This window comes from Malassezia vespertilionis, chromosome 1, assembly GCF_029542925.1.
Source record: "Malassezia vespertilionis chromosome 1, complete sequence".
In the NCBI taxonomy this organism is placed as follows: domain Eukaryota; kingdom Fungi; phylum Basidiomycota; class Malasseziomycetes; order Malasseziales; family Malasseziaceae; genus Malassezia; species Malassezia vespertilionis.
The window spans coordinates 54,501-73,277 of NC_079247.1; the positions used below are offsets into that span (position 1 = coordinate 54,501).

The window sequence follows — 18,777 nt, forward strand, 5'->3', positions numbered from 1 at the left end:
AAGCTGAGTGCACGATCGGGAATGCGTTTGTGTATCGGGCTATGGCGGCTGGCGGCGCGGCGAGCGCTCGCGGCGCGAGTCACGGCGTGTGGGATCGTAGCGCACTCGGTCGTGTCTATCGCCGTGCCGTGACCTGTGCCGCTCGTGGTACCTCGAGCGATGTGATTTATCGTGCCGTGATCGATGCGATTCATCGCTTTGAGAGCGGTGCCGATCGCTGCTTCCATGTCGATCAACGCGGGGCTCGCGCATAGGTTGAGACCTCGGCATATCGTCCAAATCCACAAGCAGTCTTTCGGTGTGGTACCCCTGGGGAGGCTGCTGCACATGCGCGTGTCCATGCCGCGAAGGTGCATCAAACGGCGTACCGTGCGCCACCGAAGAATTACATGTGCGCTGCTTGACCCAAACCCCGTGCAGCTTGGATACACTTTGTGAAAAGTCCACCCAGATCCGGCGGTCATCGATCAGAACATTTTGCATTTTGTAGTACGCCTGTTGTCAGAAAGGGATAAACGTACCTGTTCAGCTGCACTGCGGTCCTCAAACTCGACAAAGGCATACTGCAAACTATCGCCCGTCGCTTTATCGCGCATGACTTCACACTTGTGAATCTTGCCAAAGCGCGAAAAAATAAGCTCCAGATCATCGCTACGTGTCACAGGATTCAGCTTGCATACAAACAGCACATTCTCCGGCGGCTTGACGTCTGCATGCGGCAAATCTCCCACAATTTCCAGTGTCAGCGCCGCCGCAGACGCATTGTCGCGCCGCCGTGCCTGCTCGGCCTCGTACTCCTTATCTTCATCCGCTTCGTTGGCATCATCGTGTACGGCATGCGGACTGTTCGCACCGTTTGCGTGCGCGTCACCCTCCAACAATGGCTCGGAAGCGTGTTCAACGCTTTCGGTGCCTCCACCTGGCGCCATGGTTGCGGGTGGAGTGCGTGCACCATTTGGCTGACTAAGGCCACGTTCTACGCGACGCGCCGTGTTGGAACGCGCGTGCGAAAACGTTGCGCTTGCCTCCTGTCCCAATGCCAGCATACCCCATGGCGATCGCGACGCCGCCGCCGTCTTCGGATGCGGTAGTGATATCATCGCCATCGGCACCTATGAAGCACGGTGCATACACGCGTCGTTCAGCGCTCGCAACTCCCCCGCCATCCTCGCCAACACGCGACCATCCGTTCGGGCTCTTTGTCGAGGCGCTTGATTACGCCGCACAACGCAAAGGCACATCGCCTATCAAGCGCGCACATCTTTTAAAAGCGCGCACAGCCGTTGTGAAAGCTCCCGCACTTGGAATTCACCCCGCCGAGCCACTCGATTTGCTTCGTGCTGATCACTCGCATACGCTTGCCATTGGACGCGCCAAGGTCCTGGATAGCGACACTGCATGTACCATGTGTCCGACGTTTATTGGGACGCTTCCGCTAGTAAATGTGTGCTTGCCGGGCGATGCGCGCCATGTAAGCAGGCTCCATGCATTCCTGCGGTGGGTGCCTTTTACGAGCGCCGACGCGCGCCCGGACGCGATTCCGGGCACGTTTGTTTTGCGCATTGTGGGGCAAAATGGTCTGATTGTCAATGGAAAGCGGCTGCGTGTAGGGCAGGTTGTGCGCGTCGAGCCGGGCAAAACAGTGATTGACTTTTTCGGGCACCCCATGCAATTCGTTGCTTCTGAGCCGGTCGTGCCGCCTGCAGCACCGCCGCAACAGAGGCGTTCTGACGGTTCGTCGCCCCAGAAGCGCGTCGTACACGAACGCGATACCACGGACGCTGTTCCTCCTAGCTCTCCGGGTGTGTTTGCCCGCGAGCATGTCCCTAGCTCGCCAAGCAGTGACAGTCAATGCGAGATGCCGTTTCTGCCTTCGAGCCCTTCGCACCGCGCATCCACCCTACCTGCACGCTGCACACTAGCAGAAGAGAACAGCGAGGGCACCACGGCGCTGCATGTAATCGATGATGACCCATTCTCCGCGCCCGAACCCAAAGCCAAGCTGAGCGAGTCACCTCTTGTACTTGCACGCGATTTGGCTGCGCGTTTAGCGCAGACCTACGACGTTGCTGGCCTGCTTGCTGGCGCGATTGTGTTTCACCGGACCGCAACCATCTCTTCCAGCGAGGCGGTACGCTCCGTGCTCAGCACGAACCCCGGCATGCTCCGCGGCGAGGCAGGCGCTCGCACGATAGCCTATTCCCCCTCCAAGTGCCGCCTGCAGTCTGAGAGCGATGGCCGCGTTCCAGCGTACGGCCAAGCCATTGCTGGATGGCAAGAGGGGGCCGCGTGGCAGACGCATGCTCGGCGTGCGTGGCACGAGCTGTTGGAGGCCGAGCTGCAGCGCGCGCCCATGTTTGGCGCGATTCAACGACCTGGCAAAGATACGAGCGGCAACCCTCTTGAGTGTTGGTACTATTACGACAAAGAAAATGACCCTGACCTTGAGCGTGCTGTGAATTTGGGTGCGTTTGTGAAGCCCATGCGTAATGCTGTGCGCAGCCAGAAGCCCATCTTTTGGAAAAAGAGCGAGTATAGTCGTGCAACGAGCTCTGCTGGCAATGGACTCGATCCGTACGAAGACGACAAGTTGCCATACTCGCCGCGCAGTCAGTATGGCGGGGAGAGCACTGGCGACGAGTCCGGCGATGCTCGCCAAGCAAAGCGTGCGCGCAAACTCGACTCGGACGAAGCCAAGCTGCGACGGGGAAGCGGTAAAAATAAGTTAGGCACTATCTAGGTCAAGAAGCCCTCTGTCTTGTATCTCGTAACATTTACATGCGGGTGTATTACAACAACACCTCTTTTGGCAGGATCCCTCGGTAGACCCACCGCTCCATCAGGTCGCACACACCTGGGTATGGCACATAGTCGCCGTTTGGCGCAATCAAGGGCCCTTGCATACTTACTTCATCGAGTGCAGCAATGCCACCCGATTTGAACAGACGGAAGTTGAATAGCCCAAACTCTTTCCCAAACGCGATGAAATGCGCAAAGAGACTGTTAAAGTGGCACTCGCACTGTACATGCAATAGCAATGGGAAGTGCGCGTGGTAGATGTGCGCAAATATGCGCAGCATTTGCATATACATTTGGCGTGCGACAGAAAGGAAGGCTGGGGGAAAATCGCGGCCAGACTTGGTAGGGAAGACTGCCTCGTCGTCCAAAAGCTGGCCGATCCACGTCATGACATAGTCGATGTATTGTGGTGCAGGGAGATGAATCGGCTTCCGATTCACATCTACCCATGTATAGTCCAAGCCCACACCTGCGCTCATCGTTGAGCACTTTTGCGGCGTGCACGACTCTGCAATCACAGCACAGAACAAGTTGAGATTGTGGAAAAAGTCAAACAAATTGACTGCAATCCACTCGTAAGGATGAACGTACTTTGGTAGCGCAACAATCGTCTTAAACGAGCCCTTGATCAACGTGCTACGCACAAACGGCTGGCACAGGTACAAAGGTTTCGGTTCGCCGCTTTGCATGCGTGGATCGTCCCGCAAATCCATCTGTGCCTCGTACGACGGCATCCCCATCCCTTTACTCTTCAGCCGAGTCGACCGGCCCATAGTGCGCCTGAGGTAAGTACTGTGTTCGGCAACCTACCCAATCGTATTAAAAAAGCTCATCGTGTCGACAGGCCGTGGCCCCGACTGGCGCAGCGCGAGCCTTGTTCAAGGACACGGCCGAATGCTTAGTCAGCGCAAACGTTGCAGCCGCAACGCTTCTTCTTGCCTGTCCGCCATGCACCCTGTGAGCGCATTCGCGTTGGGCCGTGGCGCCACCCGCGCTACCGCTCAGTGCTCACATGCGCGTGTATTGAATCAATTCAGGGGTTTTACTACGGCGCCGATTGTGCTGGCCAAAGCGGCTGGTATGTGTGCTTTGCTCAACTGACTCCAGCGCCGAAGAAAAAAGTCGCTGTGCGCAAAGGAATGACTGCGCAGCGCAGCACGGGCGGGCGCCGGAAAGGTGGTGTTGACACTGCATCCTCGCTTACCAAGTCGACATCGCACTACCAGCGTGCACCGGATATGGCCGATCTCGCAGCGCTGGATGCTACAGCCATCGCGTCGGAGGCGGTAGGAACGCCTGTCGCATGGTCGGCCAAGGTATTAGGCGCGATGGAAGCGTTTCAGATTCCACGCGCGCTGGAACGGAAGCAGAAACTGCAGCCGCGACCGCGCAGCTTAGTGCGTGACCAGAGCGTCACGCTGATCGAGCTGTTGAAGCAAGGCAAAACGCAGGACGCAGCGCGGCATTTGCTTGTTGGAGAGCCTGGGTGCGGTAAGTCCACATATCTTTTGCAAGCACTTGCACATGCACTAGAAGACGGTTGGGCTGTGGTGTATATTCCTCGCACTATCGACATGGTGAACTCTTCTTCTCCGTACGTCTACAGCAGCGTACTGCAGACCTACTTGCAGCCTGAAATTACCAACGCACTTTTGACCGCCATCGGGAAAGTGAACAATGAAGTGCTGAAAAAACTGAAGAGCATCGCGCCGCTCACTGTGGAAGGCCACGAACTTTTTCCAAAACACACCTCGCTTACAACGCTGGTGAGCAAGGTGCTTGCAGAGCATACCAACCCTCTCGCGCGCCAGCTTGCGCTAGAGCTCGTGTTCAATACACTTGCGCAGCAGACAGAGGTACCAGTTTTGGTCGCTATTGATGATGTGCAGGCGCTCTTTGCCCCGTCGCAATATCGCGACGCAGACTTTACGCAGCTGCAGTCGTACGAGCTGGCCGTCCCGCGCAGTCTTCTCTCGCTATTTCTCACATCGAAAAAGGGGATCCAGCGTGGCGCCTTGCTTGCCACTGTGGGCATGGCACACTCCGAGTACCCCGCGCCTGCACCGCTGCTCGCAGCCGTGCGCGCTGCGTCGTCCAGGCGCGACGCAGCCGTGCCTTGGGCGCGCATTTTGCAAACTTTTTCATCTCCTACATCACCGACACGCGTCGAAGAGCCGCATGCGTACACACCTATGGATGCACAGCACCTGCAGAACGCGACAGATGCGCATTTCGCCCCGCTAGACGTTGGTGCACGACTCACGCGCGCCGAGGCTTCTTCACTGCTCGACTTAATGCGCCGAGAACAGGTCCTCTGGTCGCGTACGTACACTGCGAAGACTAACAAACAGCACCGAACGACGAACTCTTTGTGTCCAAGCTGATGGAGAGCAATGGCAACATTTGCGTATTCGAGCGCAGCTGGCGCGCCACGTTGGTGTAGTTTTTGTAGCCACGCGCACGTGAAGACAAGGCAAAACGTGGGTACTAGTGCTGACAAATACATGGATGCACAGCATCGTGTGCCAGTTGTACTGCTTCACACCGTACTATGGCCCAAAATGACATCCTGCGGCTCGTGCTCTGCGCGTTCACTATTTATACCATGTTCCTCATGTGGGGACTTTTGCAGGAGAAACGTACGTATTTTTTTACGATCTCACACCAGTCACGAGCACGGTGTATTCCACAGGCGATGACCCGCTCGATCCTTTTGCAGAAGAAGAGCGCTTTGAGTATGGCGTGCTTTTAAATGCGATACAGGCTTCTTTTTCATGTATTGCCGCATCTGCATACTTACTTATTCTCCGCCGCAACGCTACCGGAGGATTATTTACGCGGCTTGGCCTCGATGTACTGACGCCGAACGGCTGTGCACAGGCATTAACTGCGCGCGGTAAGCGCGCCCAAGGGACCCTGCGCGGCATTTCCCGCTATATATCGCCGCTCCTGCAGCGATATTTGCTCGTGTCTGCTATGCAGTCAATAGGCTCTTGGCTGAGCATTCTGACGCTGCGCTACCTGTCTTTCCCTGCGATCACTCTTGCCAAGTCGAGTAAACTGGTGCCTGTGCTTATGATGAACGTATTGCTGTATCGCCGCAAGTTTGCCATGTACAAGTATGTGGTCGTCTTTCTTGTCACCCTTGGCGTCTACTTGTTCATGGCGCTCGGAAAGAAGCACAAAACGCACGCGCCCAAAAGCAATAGCACCTTTGGCGTGGTGCTCCTTGCGATTCATCTTATGCTGGACGGAACGACAAATAGCACACAGGATGACGTGTTTGCGACGTATGGAACCGAGTATGTGTCTGGCACACAAATGATGCTTGTGATGAACGCCATTTCGGCTTCGTACATGTTCCTCATCTTGCTGCTTCCGGAAGGGATTCTTGCTTTCCTGGTCGCACATACACGCCACGTTCTAGCCGGTATGCTGAAACCTCACTGGATAGCAAATGTGTTGGTCGGCGGTGTTCAAACTGTGCCGCGCATCTCCTGGACGCCCCAGCTTGTGGACGGTGTCCAATTTTTGTGCCGCCACCACGACGCTGCACGCGACGCACTGCTGTACGGTCTTGCAGGAGCAGCGGGACAGCTTGCTATTTTTGAAACGCTTGCACGCTTCGGCAGCCTAACGCTTGTGTCGATCACGGTGACAAGGAAATTGTTTACCATGCTCCTGTCTATTCTCGTGTACAAACACCAACTTCGCAGTGTGCAATGGCTCGGTGTCGCTGTTGTATTCACTGGGCTATTTATTGAGTTGCTCGCAAAACGGCGCCAATCGTCCACCACTGCGCGTGCGAAAACTGCGTAATATACCAATCACTCGCAAATAGACAATCGCACTCGATATAAGAAAGCCGCGCTTTGTTTCTAAGCCCACGCGGTCCGTGCGCCTTGTTCAGTGTGGAGGTGTCAGTGTCTCCTCTGCATTTGTCCTTGCATCTTTGTCTTTTCTTGCTGCTACAAATACAGGCGCGTGGAAAATGTGACGGGGTGATTGAGCGAATGATGCATTCTGTTATGGCCCCACCTGCTGCCCCTGTGTGTGATGCAAGCACAACCAAGCTGCGGCACGCAAAGCACGACCGTGCTGGAAGTGTGCAGCACACCAAGGCTAGCATGAAGGACGAGCGTCGTGCTGCAGCACTGCGCAAGGCGCAGCAGGATCTGGGATCCAAGTACCGCATTGGTCGTGTCCTTGGTGAAGGTGGCTACGGGATCGTTTTTTCTGCGCGTGAACGGGGCACAGAAAAGCGCGTCGCGATCAAGCGCATTGCGCCATTCGAGCACCCGCTGCTCACTGTGCGTACGCTGCGCGAACTGCGCATCCTGCGCCATTTTGGCGTACAAAAGGACTGCGATATTGTGATTGCACTGCGCGATGTGGTCATCTCTGGCGAGCTCGACACGTTCCAAGACATTTACCTGGTGCAAGAGCGCATGGATTGCGACCTACACCATGTCATTCGAGCTGGAGAAGTGACCAGCGACCATGCACAGTACCTTATTTACCAGCTGCTTGTTGGACTCAAGTTTATCCACTCTGCCGGCGTGATTCATCGCGACATCAAACCAAGCAATCTGCTGGTGAACACGCAATGCGATTTGCGCATTTGCGACTTTGGACTGGCGCGCAGTATAGACGGCGGACTGCAAGCGGCACAGGAAGGATTTCTGACCGAGTATGTTGCCACACGTTGGTACCGTGCGCCGGAAATTATGCTGTCCAGCAAATTGTATACCCAGGCTGTGGATATCTGGAGCGTCGGATGCACTCTGTACGAAATGTTAATGGGACGCACGTTATTTCCCGGCAAGGACTACCACCATCAGCTTGGTCTGATATTGGACGTGCTTGGTACGCCAGGGATGGAGACACTGAGACCCATTTGCTCTTCGCGTGCATTGGACTATGTACACCAACTACCGAGACGCGATTCCAAGCCGTGGGAATCGTTGCTCCCCAACGTATCCAAAGAAGCGAGAGACTTTATTGCTAGGACGGTGACGATTGACCCTACAAAGCGAATGACGGCGGCAGAATGTCTCGCGCATCCGTACTTGAAGGTATACCATGACGAGTTCAAGATGGAAGAAGTGGAGTGCCCACGCCTTGACCGACAAATGTTTTACTTTGATTTCGAGCCCAAGGACACGGCATGCGGGCGCCAAAAGCACCGCGAGGAGCTCTGGCGCGATGCACAGCAATTTTCTAGGCCGGGTATTTGAGCTATACCTTTTCCTGTTTCTGACGTTTCCCAGTCCGTGGCACTGTCCGCTCTTCGGGTGGAATTATTCCACCATTTTCCCAAGCGCTCTTAAGCCATGCTATACACTGCGCTTCACTGTCCTCGCCCGGTACCTTTGTAGCATGTTCTATCTGCCATGCTAGTACATAGGGCTGAATATGGCGCAAGAACAGTTTTTCACAGTGCAATGCGTCCACAATTTGGTGTCCATCGAGCAGCGGGCGCTGCAGCGCGAGCGCCAAAAGGTCCTCTTGTTGGACATGTTCCCAGAATGCAGTGTATGTGTGCACAATGGGCGTTGCACACGCAGGATCCGAGGTGCCCGCTGTCCAGCACGGAAGCAAAGCGACAAGCATAGAAAATAAAAGTGCGCCTTGTAGCGAGATGCGTGATTCGGGGTTTACAATGTTGCGCACAAGTAGACCTGTTGTTAGCACAGAGAAAGTACGTACCAATATTAGATTTCTGGGTAAGCAGTGCATCCTGCGTGTCGAAACGGCCCAAGCGTGGATCCAGCAATAAGGATGCGGCCGCATTTAGGCTCGACACAGGGTCTTTGGTATTTCTTGTCCCCAACTTGAGCCCATTGCTAATCGTCACAGCGCCGGCCCAAACACGCTGCTTTTTTACAGGCACAGTCATGTTGCGCAAAGGAAGCAATGCAATTGCGTACCAGAGTAGTCGCTGTTGTGCATGTGCATCAGAACCGACCCGAAGAGAATCGAGCCACGCGTCTGGCAACGTGAACGGCGCACATCCATGCAGTAGATCTGCAAACAGCTGGGCCGTCGCTAGCGCAGCCTGCTCTTCAACTACATTGGCACCCTCCAATGCGATCTTCTCGTCCAATGGCGGTGGCGGGATAAATACAAGTCGGTAGAGCCCCAATGTAGACAGCAGCTGCAGTGCATACACAGGATTTGGGCCGGAGAGCATCTTGTCGATCTCAATACCAAACCGCTCGCGACTCACCTTGCGCAATAGGCCCTCGTGTAGCACATTACAAACATGTGCGGCCTCTTCTGCGCTCATATTCCCGTGCGCTTCCCCACGAAGGCAAGCAAAAATGTCTGGGTGCACCGTGTACCCAAAACGGCTCGCGAAGCGGACGCAGCGTAGAATCCGGAGTGGATCATCGGTAAATGTCACTATCGGGTCCAGCGGTGTGCGCACAATCCCAGCCTCCAAATCCTTGATTCCCCATGCAGTCCAGTCCTCAATCTGGCCCGAGTGTACGTTGTAAAAGAGCGCATTTACAGTAATATCGCGGCGCAGCGCATCCTCCATAGGTGTACCGAACGACATTACGGGAATCCGGCTCTCTCCCTCGTATTCTTCCTTGCGCAGGTTCACAAAGTCCAATTCCATCCCCCACACACGGGCGGTAGCTGTCTCCAAATTCTTGCTCTGCTCGGGATTCGCCTCGATCTTGCCGATGTGGCTAATCACACTACCCTCCCCATCAGCAGGCTGCAGATTACGTGCCAGTGCTGATGCATGGAAGTGTGCAGAGGCGAGATAGTCGCGCAGAAAAAGGGCAAATGTGTGGCCTGTGAGCGTCGACAGCGACACGTCCAAATCGTGCGAGTCATCCTGTAAAAGCTTATCGCGCACCCATCCGCCCGCAATGCGAGCTTCACATGCCAGTGAGCCGTCTTGTACAAGTCCTTGCCGGCACAATGCAGAAAATCGCTGCATGCGGCCATCCACCTCGGTTTCTGGATCCTGTTCGCTGATCCAGCGGCATGCAGCATCGAGCAGAGAACACAGCAAACTCTCGCGCTTGGACAAAGTAATGTGAGGCATGCTTCCTTTTGGAAACGTATGCATAGCACAAACAAGACGCGGCACTGCACACGCGCGAAGCACGCTGCGTATCCCAAAGGGCATACAATGTGCTGCAGCCCAGCAAGCGACAAATGCACGTGGCGCTATGAATGTGGAGCACTATGGTGCCTCGTCTTGGAACACACCGCCGGCGGCGCTGTTGTGAGTATATGCCTAGTACATACCGAACCGCGCCCCAATGTTGTGCCGTGATATATTTGGTGCGAGTATAAGACATGGCCTTTACCATATCTGCCATGCGTTTTTTATGCTGGCCTGTGCGAAGTGCACTCACCAAGTACGGTGCGAATTGGGCGACGCGCCAATGCGCCGGTACGAGCGCGAGCACAAGCGTGATATCAAAATAGCACGGTGCTGTACACACAAGACGCACAATAGCAGGTTCAAAAGTGTCGAGCAATGTTTGCTGCGTGTAAATGTGCAGTAATGTCTGCAGCAGCACTCGCGTCTTTGTACGGTTGCTTGGCACTGCCGCCGTCGGGATCACGGACGCGTACTCTGGAATCCCTATCACAAGCACCATCTCCTGAGCCACCGCTGGCACAATCATATAAGAGGGCTGAAGGCAAAACGCCTGTGCGCTGCGTGCGTCGCGCAGGTGGATCGCTACATGCAACAACGCCTCGTCGTTGCGCTGCATTTTTACCAGCAAGATTGCCTTCTCAAACACAAACTCCTGGTGTACTGCAAGCTGATCATAAATCTGCTCATTGTCAAGCACATTAGAGTACGCAAGCAAAAGCATAAGCTTCACGCGTGCATACAAAACGGCGCTGTCCAGCCGTGCGGCGAGGCGCGCTATGTGCATGGCAAAGCATTCGGTCGGATGCAGGGTATAGGCATGTACAGTGGCTTCCTTGGGGTATGTGTGGTTGACCAGTGCCTTGGTCACGGTATCGGCCAATGCCATGCACAGCTCTGCATGCAGGCCCGCAGCCTGGTGCAGCTCTGTAAACACAACGTGCTCTAGCAGCCGCGCCGCTGCGCTGCTGTCCAGCGCGCAAAGAGCGGCCCATGTCTTGCGCGCTTGCGCTTCATCCGTAAAGTCCATATGAAGCAGCACGTCAAGACCAAGCTGAGTATTGTGCCGTGCTAGCCACAGACCAAACTCGGCAATATCGTCGCGCGACGCAAGACGCGCAGCCTCCGTAGCAACGTCGCCAGTTGTAATCGTGTCGTACGCGTCGCGCAGATCGCCATCTAGAACACGTACCCAGATGCGCAGCGCCTCAGTACGCCGATTATGTGCAAGAAGCAGTTGTGCATACGCAAGGTACCGATGATGCATCTCAAGCACAGACCCCACATCTGCAGTGCAGTGCATTAAATGTGGCAAGAGTCGGTCCATTGGCGTGCGTGGATCGCGCGAAAGGTATAGGGACACAAGCGCGGCTTGTGCAAGCGCAAACGTGTCGCATTTGCTTGCTGCAAGCACCTGTTCTAGCATTGTATCGGCGCGCGCAAGCAAAGCGGCGTGCAATGGCGCATACACGTTTTCCTGTATGTGCGGCGCATAGTTCAGCGCCAAATTCAGCGTGATCAGCTCTGAGATGGATGCAGGCAGTTCGGTCCACAGGGCAAGCGCCGCACTTGCCATGGGTGCTTCTTGTCTCCCCGCAAGGAGCACGTCAAACTGCGGAAATTTGGCGAGCAGAAGACGAATATCCAATCGACCCCGCACTAGGTACGGCACAGCCTGTAAAAAACGCGTATGCAGCACATGGTGCAGCCCAACAAGCAATGCAATCACACTGAAATGCATATCCTCTTCCGTGTTCAACGCAAGGATCGTTTGCGCCGTTTTCCAGTCATTTTCCTGTATCGCGCGCAGAGCGCGATCTGTAGGCGCCGCACACACAAAACACGATACCGAACGCTTTAGCACAAGCAACGCATCAATCGGCAAGCTTGCACCTGTAGGAAAAGGTGTTGGTGCTGTAAGAGTAGTACCGTGCAGCGGGACATCTACTGTGCTTGTAGAGAACAGTGCTCGCCCCGGGTGCACCTGGGTATTTGGCGCAATATCTAGCAGGAGCCGCGCATCTTCCTGTTCGATGGCAACTACCTGGGTTCGATGCATGGTGCGCATATCATGCACATGGATCGTGTCGTTGCGGAGCAGCGCACACAAGTACGGTGCGCTGTACACAACCGACCGCGGATGGGACGGCCACTCGACAAGCCTGTCGCTCGGCTCCCCATCCGGTCGAATAAAAGCGCCAAGCGTGCCCGTATCCGAATGGCTCGTAATAAGAAATGTTTGCAATGCCCCTTCCACAGACGGAAAGGAGACAGAAACGACACACGGGCGAACCAATGCAGAGGAAACAGTGGTGCTCTGGGAAATGGGGAGCATCAGTGGTGTTTGTTCGCCAGTTTCCAAGTTGATCAAGCAGTACTCGGTAGGCGTCGCTACACACAAAATCTCATTGCAACGCCGCGCAATCACGGCATCTCGCGCAATTGCCATCTCTTTAACTGTGGCCCACCCAGCGTGCTCCAACACAATAAGCTGCAGCCGCTGGCGTTTGAGCAGACAAATACTCACGAATCCGGCAGAATGTTTTTCTGCATCATCCATAACCGCCTGTGTTACGCCACGAATAACGGGCAGCCAGGTGCCAGGTGCAAGCGATGGGTATGCGTAGAATCGCAGCGTGTTTTCGCACAAGATGGCAACTAGCGCAACAGCGTGCAGTACAAGCACTTTCTCCACAGGTCTTCCCAAAGAAGATACTTGCAGACTCTGTTCCAGCACCCAGTCTGCCTCGCGCGAAGCGGGCTGTGGAGGATGTGCCGATGCATTCACAAAATGATGCACGTAGCCGTCGTTCGTCGCGACGTACACGTGCCGCTCGTATGCACTCACGTACCTTACAGCACGACGCAGGTCTGCGGGAGATCCTGGAGCTGCTCCTTGCACACTCGGAAGCGCATCAAGGAGCGGATCAATACTGTACACGGCTGTGCCGCGCCGATCCGCCGCCATGGAGACGAGCGTCGGAGAATACCTCCACATTTGATGGGTAACTAACTACTTGGTGGGCCGTGTCGCATGCGCAACGATACGCAGTACCCGCGTGGAAAGTAGCGACGCGGCGACAGTAGCTATACAAAGATAGAGAATCAGTGGCAGTGTCGATTGCGGGATGCAGCCGAGATAGACGCGCTCAAAGGTCACATCCACAGGAATGTCTTGGGCGTCCCTGCGCAGCGGCGCCGCCCAGCCCCCAAGATGCTCGGCGAGGTGCAGCAGCCAGTGTGCTGAAGATGCGAGCTCATCTACGCGCAGTCTTGTCCCTGTGCTCACTGCAGAAATCTTGGCAAAGAGCAGCTCGCATGGCTGCAATGGGCCCTCATCCACAGGCGCCTGCTTTTGTTTATGCAACGCCTTTTCGGGCGTGTGTACATGTATTAAAAAATCAGCGGGTATCTTTGGTCAGTTTGCACACCGCATACATTGGCTGGCCATGAAAGGCGCAATTGGTACCGCTGTGTAAGCATCCAGCGCATGCGGTCGGGAATCTGCAGCAGCAACGTTTGCAGCCACGTTATTTTCAGCTCGTATTTATGGACTGCCTGCTCAAAATCGTTGTAGTCGGGGAATAGTGCTACCCATGCACCTGTCGTCCCTGGCGTGATCATAAACCGTTTCGGCGTCGGCGCTGGCGACATGGACGGCCAGCTTACAGAAAGGCGACTCGTATCCACAAGTGCGCCAACCTTGTGCCGTGCACAAAGATGTGGACCAAACGTGTAGATTTCCGTGTTTGCATGCACCACAGCGCACACGACCAACACAATGAGCCAAACCAAGCGCGCCATGAGCGTCCGAGGCGGGCCGACCTGGCCTCCACATTGTCCACTTTCCACCATGGGGCATGGCACAAATGATAAAATGTTTATCACGCCTACGGAGCACGTACGTTTAGCATTGCATTCTCACAACAGAGCGGTGTGTATGGTCAACACGGTGCGAGTAAAGGTGCTTGCAGAGGAGATAGCGCCGTGATTGTGCCATTTGATATGTGCGCATTGACGCATCAACCATGGGAGACGCCGGTGTGCTTTGGCGAAGGCGTGATTTTTGAGAAGCGCAACATCGAGGCGTATCTGCGCAAGTATGGGACCAACCCTGTGACAGGTGCATCTGCTTCGTTTGTGGACCTTGTTGCGCTGCGTTTCGCGCGCAACGAGCAGGGCAAGCTGCATGACCCCGTTTCGCTTAAGGAATTCACCGACCACAGTCACATTGTCACGATTCGCCCTACCGGAAATGCGTTTTCCTACGACACGGTGCAACAGCTCAATATCAAACCGCGCGTACTGCGTGATTTGGTTGATGATACGCCGTTCCAGCGTTCGGATATCATCACGCTCCAGGATCCCCACAACCCAACGCAGCGCAACACGCAAACAATGTACCATGTCCAGAATAACCTGACCATTGCTGCAAGGGATACAGATGAAGAGGTAAATGCGTTAGCAACAGGGAGCACCAAAACCCTGCTCGAGACAATTCGTGCAAAGCAGGTGCCGCAGTCGGCGCCGTCGCGCGCCGTACAGCCAGAAATGGCTTCCAAGCTTGCGCGGAAACAAGGCACGATTTCAAATGGTATGACAGCAGCAAGTTTTACATCTTCAAGCTTGACGCCACGCACAAAAATGGAGCATGTTACAGTTGACGAGGAAGAAGTCATGTTTGAGCACATCGCGAGTACAAGCAAGCGAACGAAAGCGTATGCAAAGATCCTCACCAATTTTGGGCCGCTGAACATTGAACTGCATGTGGACAAGGCGCCACGAACTGTACGTATCACACGCCTCTTACTCTAGTGTTACAATTTTCTGATGCTTGCGCGGGAAGGCAAGTATAACGATACCATCTTTCATCGCAACATCTCTGGCTTCATGATCCAAGGCGGCGATCCTACTGGCACAGGCCGCGGTGGCCAATCGATTTGGGGCAAGCCATTCTTAGATGAACTCATCAACGCAGGTTCGTACCGCCATACTGGCCGCGGGATGCTCTCCATGGCCAACTCAGGCTACAACACAAACGGATCGCAATTCTTTTTCACGTACCGCGCGACTCCTCACCTCGATACCAAGCACACGGTCTTTGGGCGTCTCCTGAGTGATGCGGACGGGAAAGAGCAATTTCGCACGCTCGATGCGCTCGAGCATGTGCCGACAGAGGATGGCACGGACCGGCCTCTGCGCCCCATTCGCATTACGTCTATTGATATTATGGACGACCCGTTCTGGAACTACAAGCAACAGCAAGACCATCGTCTTCGGCGAGAGGATCCCAACTCAAAAGAAAGTGTGATGCGCGATAACAAGCGACGCAAACGCGAAGAAGATCGCACTACGTGGTATGTATGCTGTTGGCACTGACAACAGGCTTGGTACGCGGCTTGAACCTAAGCGCACAGAAAGGGACGAGCCTGTCTCTTCCATGCTTTTTGACACAGATATACATGGCCTAAAAGGCCTTAAGCGCGGGCCGCCCGTCGCACAAAAGCCCACAATACCCAAACGCTGTGGAGGCTTCGGCGATTTCTCAAGTTGGTAGTCCATAGTCCGCCGGCCTAATACCACGTGGTTAGGCAGTTGGCAACGCAGCCCCCCACATTGCACGTTGCTATACACCATGGCGTTCCAGTCTATGCTTTCCGGTGCTGAATGCTCTACTTCGAACAATACTTTATCTCAATTTCTCAAACATACACACACAGATAGGAGCTTGCAGCAGGATGGAATGCAACGCCCACAGCCCAGTGGCGTGGGTGCGCAGACATTCCGCTCGAGCACTATGATGGCCAACCCTCAGGAAATGGAAGCATTTGCCCAGCAGAACCACGCAGTGAGTGGCGTATCCGGATTCGATATGCGTTCTATGCGTGCAGAGATGGATTCCATGCGTGCAGGCGTCACCGGCCCGAAAATGGCGCCGATGGTGAGCGGAGGGAACGCTGCGTGGGCACAGGAGATGCAGATGCAAGGACCGGCGCTGGCGAGTGGACCGCAGCAGGTAGATGGAATTTGGAGCGACCAGTTTCATGGCCAGCCTCACGCGCAGGCACCAAGGGTCAATGCGCAATCTGTACCACGTCCCAACATGGGCCCTAACGCCATGGGATCTATGGGCATGTACGGTATGCCTATGGGAGGCATGGGAATGGGTATGCGCTCGTCGTATATGCAACCACAGGCAGCACCAGATACAGCGAGACCGCAGCCCAAGTTTGTTGAGCTCGACAACGCCCAATGGGAAGAGCAGTTCCGCAAGCTGGAAGAAGGCGATCAGGCGCACAGCAAAGGAAAGGCTAAAGATACCGAGACACCCGAAGAAGTGATAAACCAAGAGCGGGAATTACGTGAAATGCAAGAGCGTCTTGGCGATACATTCCAGGATGCGAATCCGCGGTTCCAGGAACTTTGGGACATGCTCAAAGACCCGTCGCTACACAAGAACAATGACGAGCTTGCAAAATGGGAAGAAAAGCTTATGGAAGCTGTTGCTGAAGAGGACCCGACCAACTTCCAGCACCCCGGTGGTGGTTTGGGCCCCGGTGCGATGGGTCTGCACGAAATGGACGGATTAGGCGAAACAGAAGCGGGCTTGCGGAAAGCGTTCAACGAACAGGACGAGAATGGTTTCCCGCGCCTGGGTGATTACAGCTATGCTTCAAACAATCCCTTCAGCGAGCATGCGACACCGTTTGCAGCAGGGCTGCGCTTGTTAGAGCAAAATGGAAGTCTTACCGACGCTGCGCTGCTCTTTGAGGTCGCGACGCTGCGCGACCAAGAGATTGCAAAAGACGCCGAGCTGGAGCGCACGAATGTGGAAAAGAGTCGAGCGTGGCAGAAACTAGGCGAGTGCCAGGCGATGAACGAACACGAGGAAAAGGCCATACAAGCACTTGAAGAGGCACTTCGGCTTGATTCGGATAACTTGCAGGCGCATATGTCACTCGCCGTTTCCTACATTAACGAGGGATACGACAATGCTGCCAATGCGACAATGCTGCGATACCTGGCACGCACGCACCCACACATTGCGCGCTCTCCAGAATTTCCTGCACTCCCCGACGCCAACACAAATCCTTGGTCGCGTTTGAATTATGTCCGCGATCTGTTCCTCAAGGCTGCGAGGGAAAATGCAGCGAGTGGTCAGATGGATCCGGACGTGCAAGTAGGCTTGGGCATCTTGTTTTATTCCAGCTCGAGCTACGACCAAGCGAAGGACTGCTTTGAGACAGCGCTGCATTCGCGTCCCGAAGACTTCCAACTCTGGAACCGTTTGGGCGCCACGCTGGCCAATGGCGGCAAGCCGGAGATGGCAACAGAAGCGTACCACCGTGCACTCGAATTGCGCCCCACATTTACGCGCGCCATTTACAATTTGAGCGTATCCTGCTTGAACCTCGGCGCTCACCATCAAGCCGCAGAGCATTTGCTTTCTGCACTCACACTCCAACGCACGCAATCGCTTCCCGATACAATCGACGGTACGCGTGCGCGTCAAGCTCCGCCACTATCGGAGGCGAAGGAAAGCGAGTCGCTGTGGAGCACTTTGCGCAGCATCTTTGTGGTGATGGGCAAGCCGGAGCTTGCGGCGCAGTGTCAAGTCGGCGCAGATATGAACCAATTCCGTCGAGAGGGATTCGAGTTCTAACTGCTACTTGTTTTCCATAGTTGCACATAGTGTTTGGATTATGGGAATAAATTGTTTCCGCGTTACGCTTTCGTCTCGCTGTTCCCACGCAGCATAATACACATTGGGCAGCTGGCTTGGCTTGTTAAGGCCCAAAGGCACGAGGTCCACCTTTTGCTCGCGGTAAGCGCCCAGTGCCTCTCCCAGCGCCTGTGCATTGTGCTCTGCAGAAGGACTGAAGCAGAGCAGTTGGCGATGCGAATTGCCTTCTGCATCGACAAAGCCCGCAAGAACAAAAAGAAGGTGGAGCGCTCGCTTCGTCGCAAAGCACTGTAGCTCTGTCAAAGCTTCTGCAACATTGTCAGTCAAAAAAGCGGGCAGAGGCTCAGTAATGCTTGCCGTTCCAATTGCCCACGTAGATGAGCCACTGCCTTTGGCTTTGAACGCCTTATAGTCGCGACGCAATTTCTGGTTAATGGTAAGTTGCGACGTGTCACTTTTGGCCGTAGCAAGTTGCTGAAAATATGCTGTGCGTGCTTCTTTGTTTGTGAAAGACGAGTGTTTGATCAAGAAGTCAGCCGCCATGCGATCTACTTTCATGGTCCTGTCATTCTCATCAGAGAGTCCCGAAGTGTCCAAGAAAATCGCAGAAAGGAGCAGGTCAGCGACCGCTCGTACGAGCGGTGGACTTTTGGGCAGCTGAGGCTCAAAGTAAAGAGACAGGACACTTGCACAGGAGCTCGCATATTCAGGTGAGCAGATCAGTCGCATAGGAACGTTCGTATGCTTTTGCTCGTCCCAGTGGTGATCGATAATGCCGACTACATGTGCCTTTTCAAATATTCCCGATACTTGGTTGTGGTCCACAAGAATTACCTGTGACTCGTCTCCAAACCCATGCACATCATCCAAGCAGCACAGTGAGCCTGCGTCTATACCTGCCTGGTGCAGCGCAAGCAGGTTCTCCGGACGCAGAGCAAGGTCTGCGCGATTCGTTTGCACGACGGGGATCCATTGCGGGCCGGAGGGATTCACAAATACGGACAGGTAGGCAAATCCGATAGCACAGGCCACACTGTCCATATCCCCAGCTTCATTCCCAACAACCCAGTGCGTTCCGCCTTTCTCTGTTAACCCTTTCCGCGTGCGCAAAAATGCATCGAGTTGTGATAAGGCCATGGTGTCGTTCGTACCAAGAAGCTATGCACGG

General features: G+C 54.8%; 12 protein-coding genes across 12 annotated transcripts; 6 read left to right on the forward strand and 6 right to left on the reverse strand.

Moving 5' to 3' along the window:
• Positions 1-39: 39 nt before the first annotated feature.
• Positions 40-929, reverse strand: cyp6 (peptidylprolyl isomerase; the record flags this gene model as incomplete). The annotated part of the gene is made up of 2 exons (XM_056204898.1): positions 40-495; positions 522-929. 2 exons carry the CDS (start codon positions 927-929, stop codon positions 40-42), a joined length of 864 nt encoding a protein of 287 aa, XP_056060873.1.
• A 122-nt stretch (positions 930-1,051) lies between these two features.
• Positions 1,052-2,740, forward strand: MVES1_000037 (uncharacterized protein; the record flags this gene model as incomplete). The annotated part of the gene is made up of 1 exon (XM_056204899.1): positions 1,052-2,740. One exon carries the CDS (start codon positions 1,052-1,054, stop codon positions 2,738-2,740), a length of 1,689 nt encoding a protein of 562 aa, XP_056060874.1.
• A 49-nt stretch (positions 2,741-2,789) lies between these two features.
• On the reverse strand, positions 2,790-3,572 carry MOB2 (Maintenance of ploidy protein mob2; the record flags this gene model as incomplete). The annotated part of the gene is made up of 1 exon (XM_056204900.1): positions 2,790-3,572. The coding sequence occupies one exon, from the start codon at positions 3,570-3,572 to the stop codon at positions 2,790-2,792; it is 783 nt and encodes a 260-aa protein (XP_056060875.1).
• Positions 3,573-3,747: 175 nt separating this feature from the next.
• Positions 3,748-5,242, forward strand: MVES1_000039 (uncharacterized protein; the record flags this gene model as incomplete). Its single annotated transcript, XM_056204901.1, has 3 exons — positions 3,748-3,877; positions 3,907-5,121; positions 5,151-5,242. 3 exons carry the CDS (start codon positions 3,748-3,750, stop codon positions 5,240-5,242), a joined length of 1,437 nt encoding a protein of 478 aa, XP_056060876.1.
• A 162-nt stretch (positions 5,243-5,404) lies between these two features.
• HUT1 (UDP-galactose transporter) lies at positions 5,405-6,618 on the forward strand (the record flags this gene model as incomplete). Its single annotated transcript, XM_056204902.1, has 2 exons — positions 5,405-5,438; positions 5,468-6,618. 2 exons carry the CDS (start codon positions 5,405-5,407, stop codon positions 6,616-6,618), a joined length of 1,185 nt encoding a protein of 394 aa, XP_056060877.1.
• A 209-nt stretch (positions 6,619-6,827) lies between these two features.
• Positions 6,828-8,036, forward strand: MVES1_000041 (mitogen-activated protein kinase; the record flags this gene model as incomplete). The annotated part of the gene is made up of 1 exon (XM_056204903.1): positions 6,828-8,036. The coding sequence occupies one exon, from the start codon at positions 6,828-6,830 to the stop codon at positions 8,034-8,036; it is 1,209 nt and encodes a 402-aa protein (XP_056060878.1).
• A 1-nt stretch (position 8,037) lies between these two features.
• CCA1 (CCA tRNA nucleotidyltransferase) lies at positions 8,038-9,862 on the reverse strand (the record flags this gene model as incomplete). The annotated part of the gene is made up of 2 exons (XM_056204904.1): positions 8,038-8,480; positions 8,509-9,862. 2 exons carry the CDS (start codon positions 9,860-9,862, stop codon positions 8,038-8,040), a joined length of 1,797 nt encoding a protein of 598 aa, XP_056060879.1.
• Positions 9,863-10,003: 141 nt separating this feature from the next.
• Positions 10,004-12,893, reverse strand: MVES1_000043 (uncharacterized protein; the record flags this gene model as incomplete). The annotated part of the gene is made up of 2 exons (XM_056204905.1): positions 10,004-10,040; positions 10,069-12,893. 2 exons carry the CDS (start codon positions 12,891-12,893, stop codon positions 10,004-10,006), a joined length of 2,862 nt encoding a protein of 953 aa, XP_056060880.1.
• A 45-nt stretch (positions 12,894-12,938) lies between these two features.
• MVES1_000044 (uncharacterized protein) lies at positions 12,939-13,579 on the reverse strand (the record flags this gene model as incomplete). The annotated part of the gene is made up of 2 exons (XM_056204906.1): positions 12,939-13,337; positions 13,364-13,579. 2 exons carry the CDS (start codon positions 13,577-13,579, stop codon positions 12,939-12,941), a joined length of 615 nt encoding a protein of 204 aa, XP_056060881.1.
• A 199-nt stretch (positions 13,580-13,778) lies between these two features.
• cyp8 (peptidylprolyl isomerase) lies at positions 13,779-15,482 on the forward strand (the record flags this gene model as incomplete). The annotated part of the gene is made up of 4 exons (XM_056204907.1): positions 13,779-13,826; positions 13,856-14,713; positions 14,741-15,282; positions 15,311-15,482. 4 exons carry the CDS (start codon positions 13,779-13,781, stop codon positions 15,480-15,482), a joined length of 1,620 nt encoding a protein of 539 aa, XP_056060882.1.
• A 78-nt stretch (positions 15,483-15,560) lies between these two features.
• Positions 15,561-17,588, forward strand: PEX5 (Peroxisomal membrane signal receptor PTS1; the record flags this gene model as incomplete). Its single annotated transcript, XM_056204908.1, has 1 exon — positions 15,561-17,588. The coding sequence occupies one exon, from the start codon at positions 15,561-15,563 to the stop codon at positions 17,586-17,588; it is 2,028 nt and encodes a 675-aa protein (XP_056060883.1).
• A 3-nt stretch (positions 17,589-17,591) lies between these two features.
• On the reverse strand, positions 17,592-18,746 carry PPX1_1 (exopolyphosphatase; the record flags this gene model as incomplete). Its single annotated transcript, XM_056204909.1, has 1 exon — positions 17,592-18,746. One exon carries the CDS (start codon positions 18,744-18,746, stop codon positions 17,592-17,594), a length of 1,155 nt encoding a protein of 384 aa, XP_056060884.1.
• Positions 18,747-18,777: the final 31 nt, after the last annotated feature.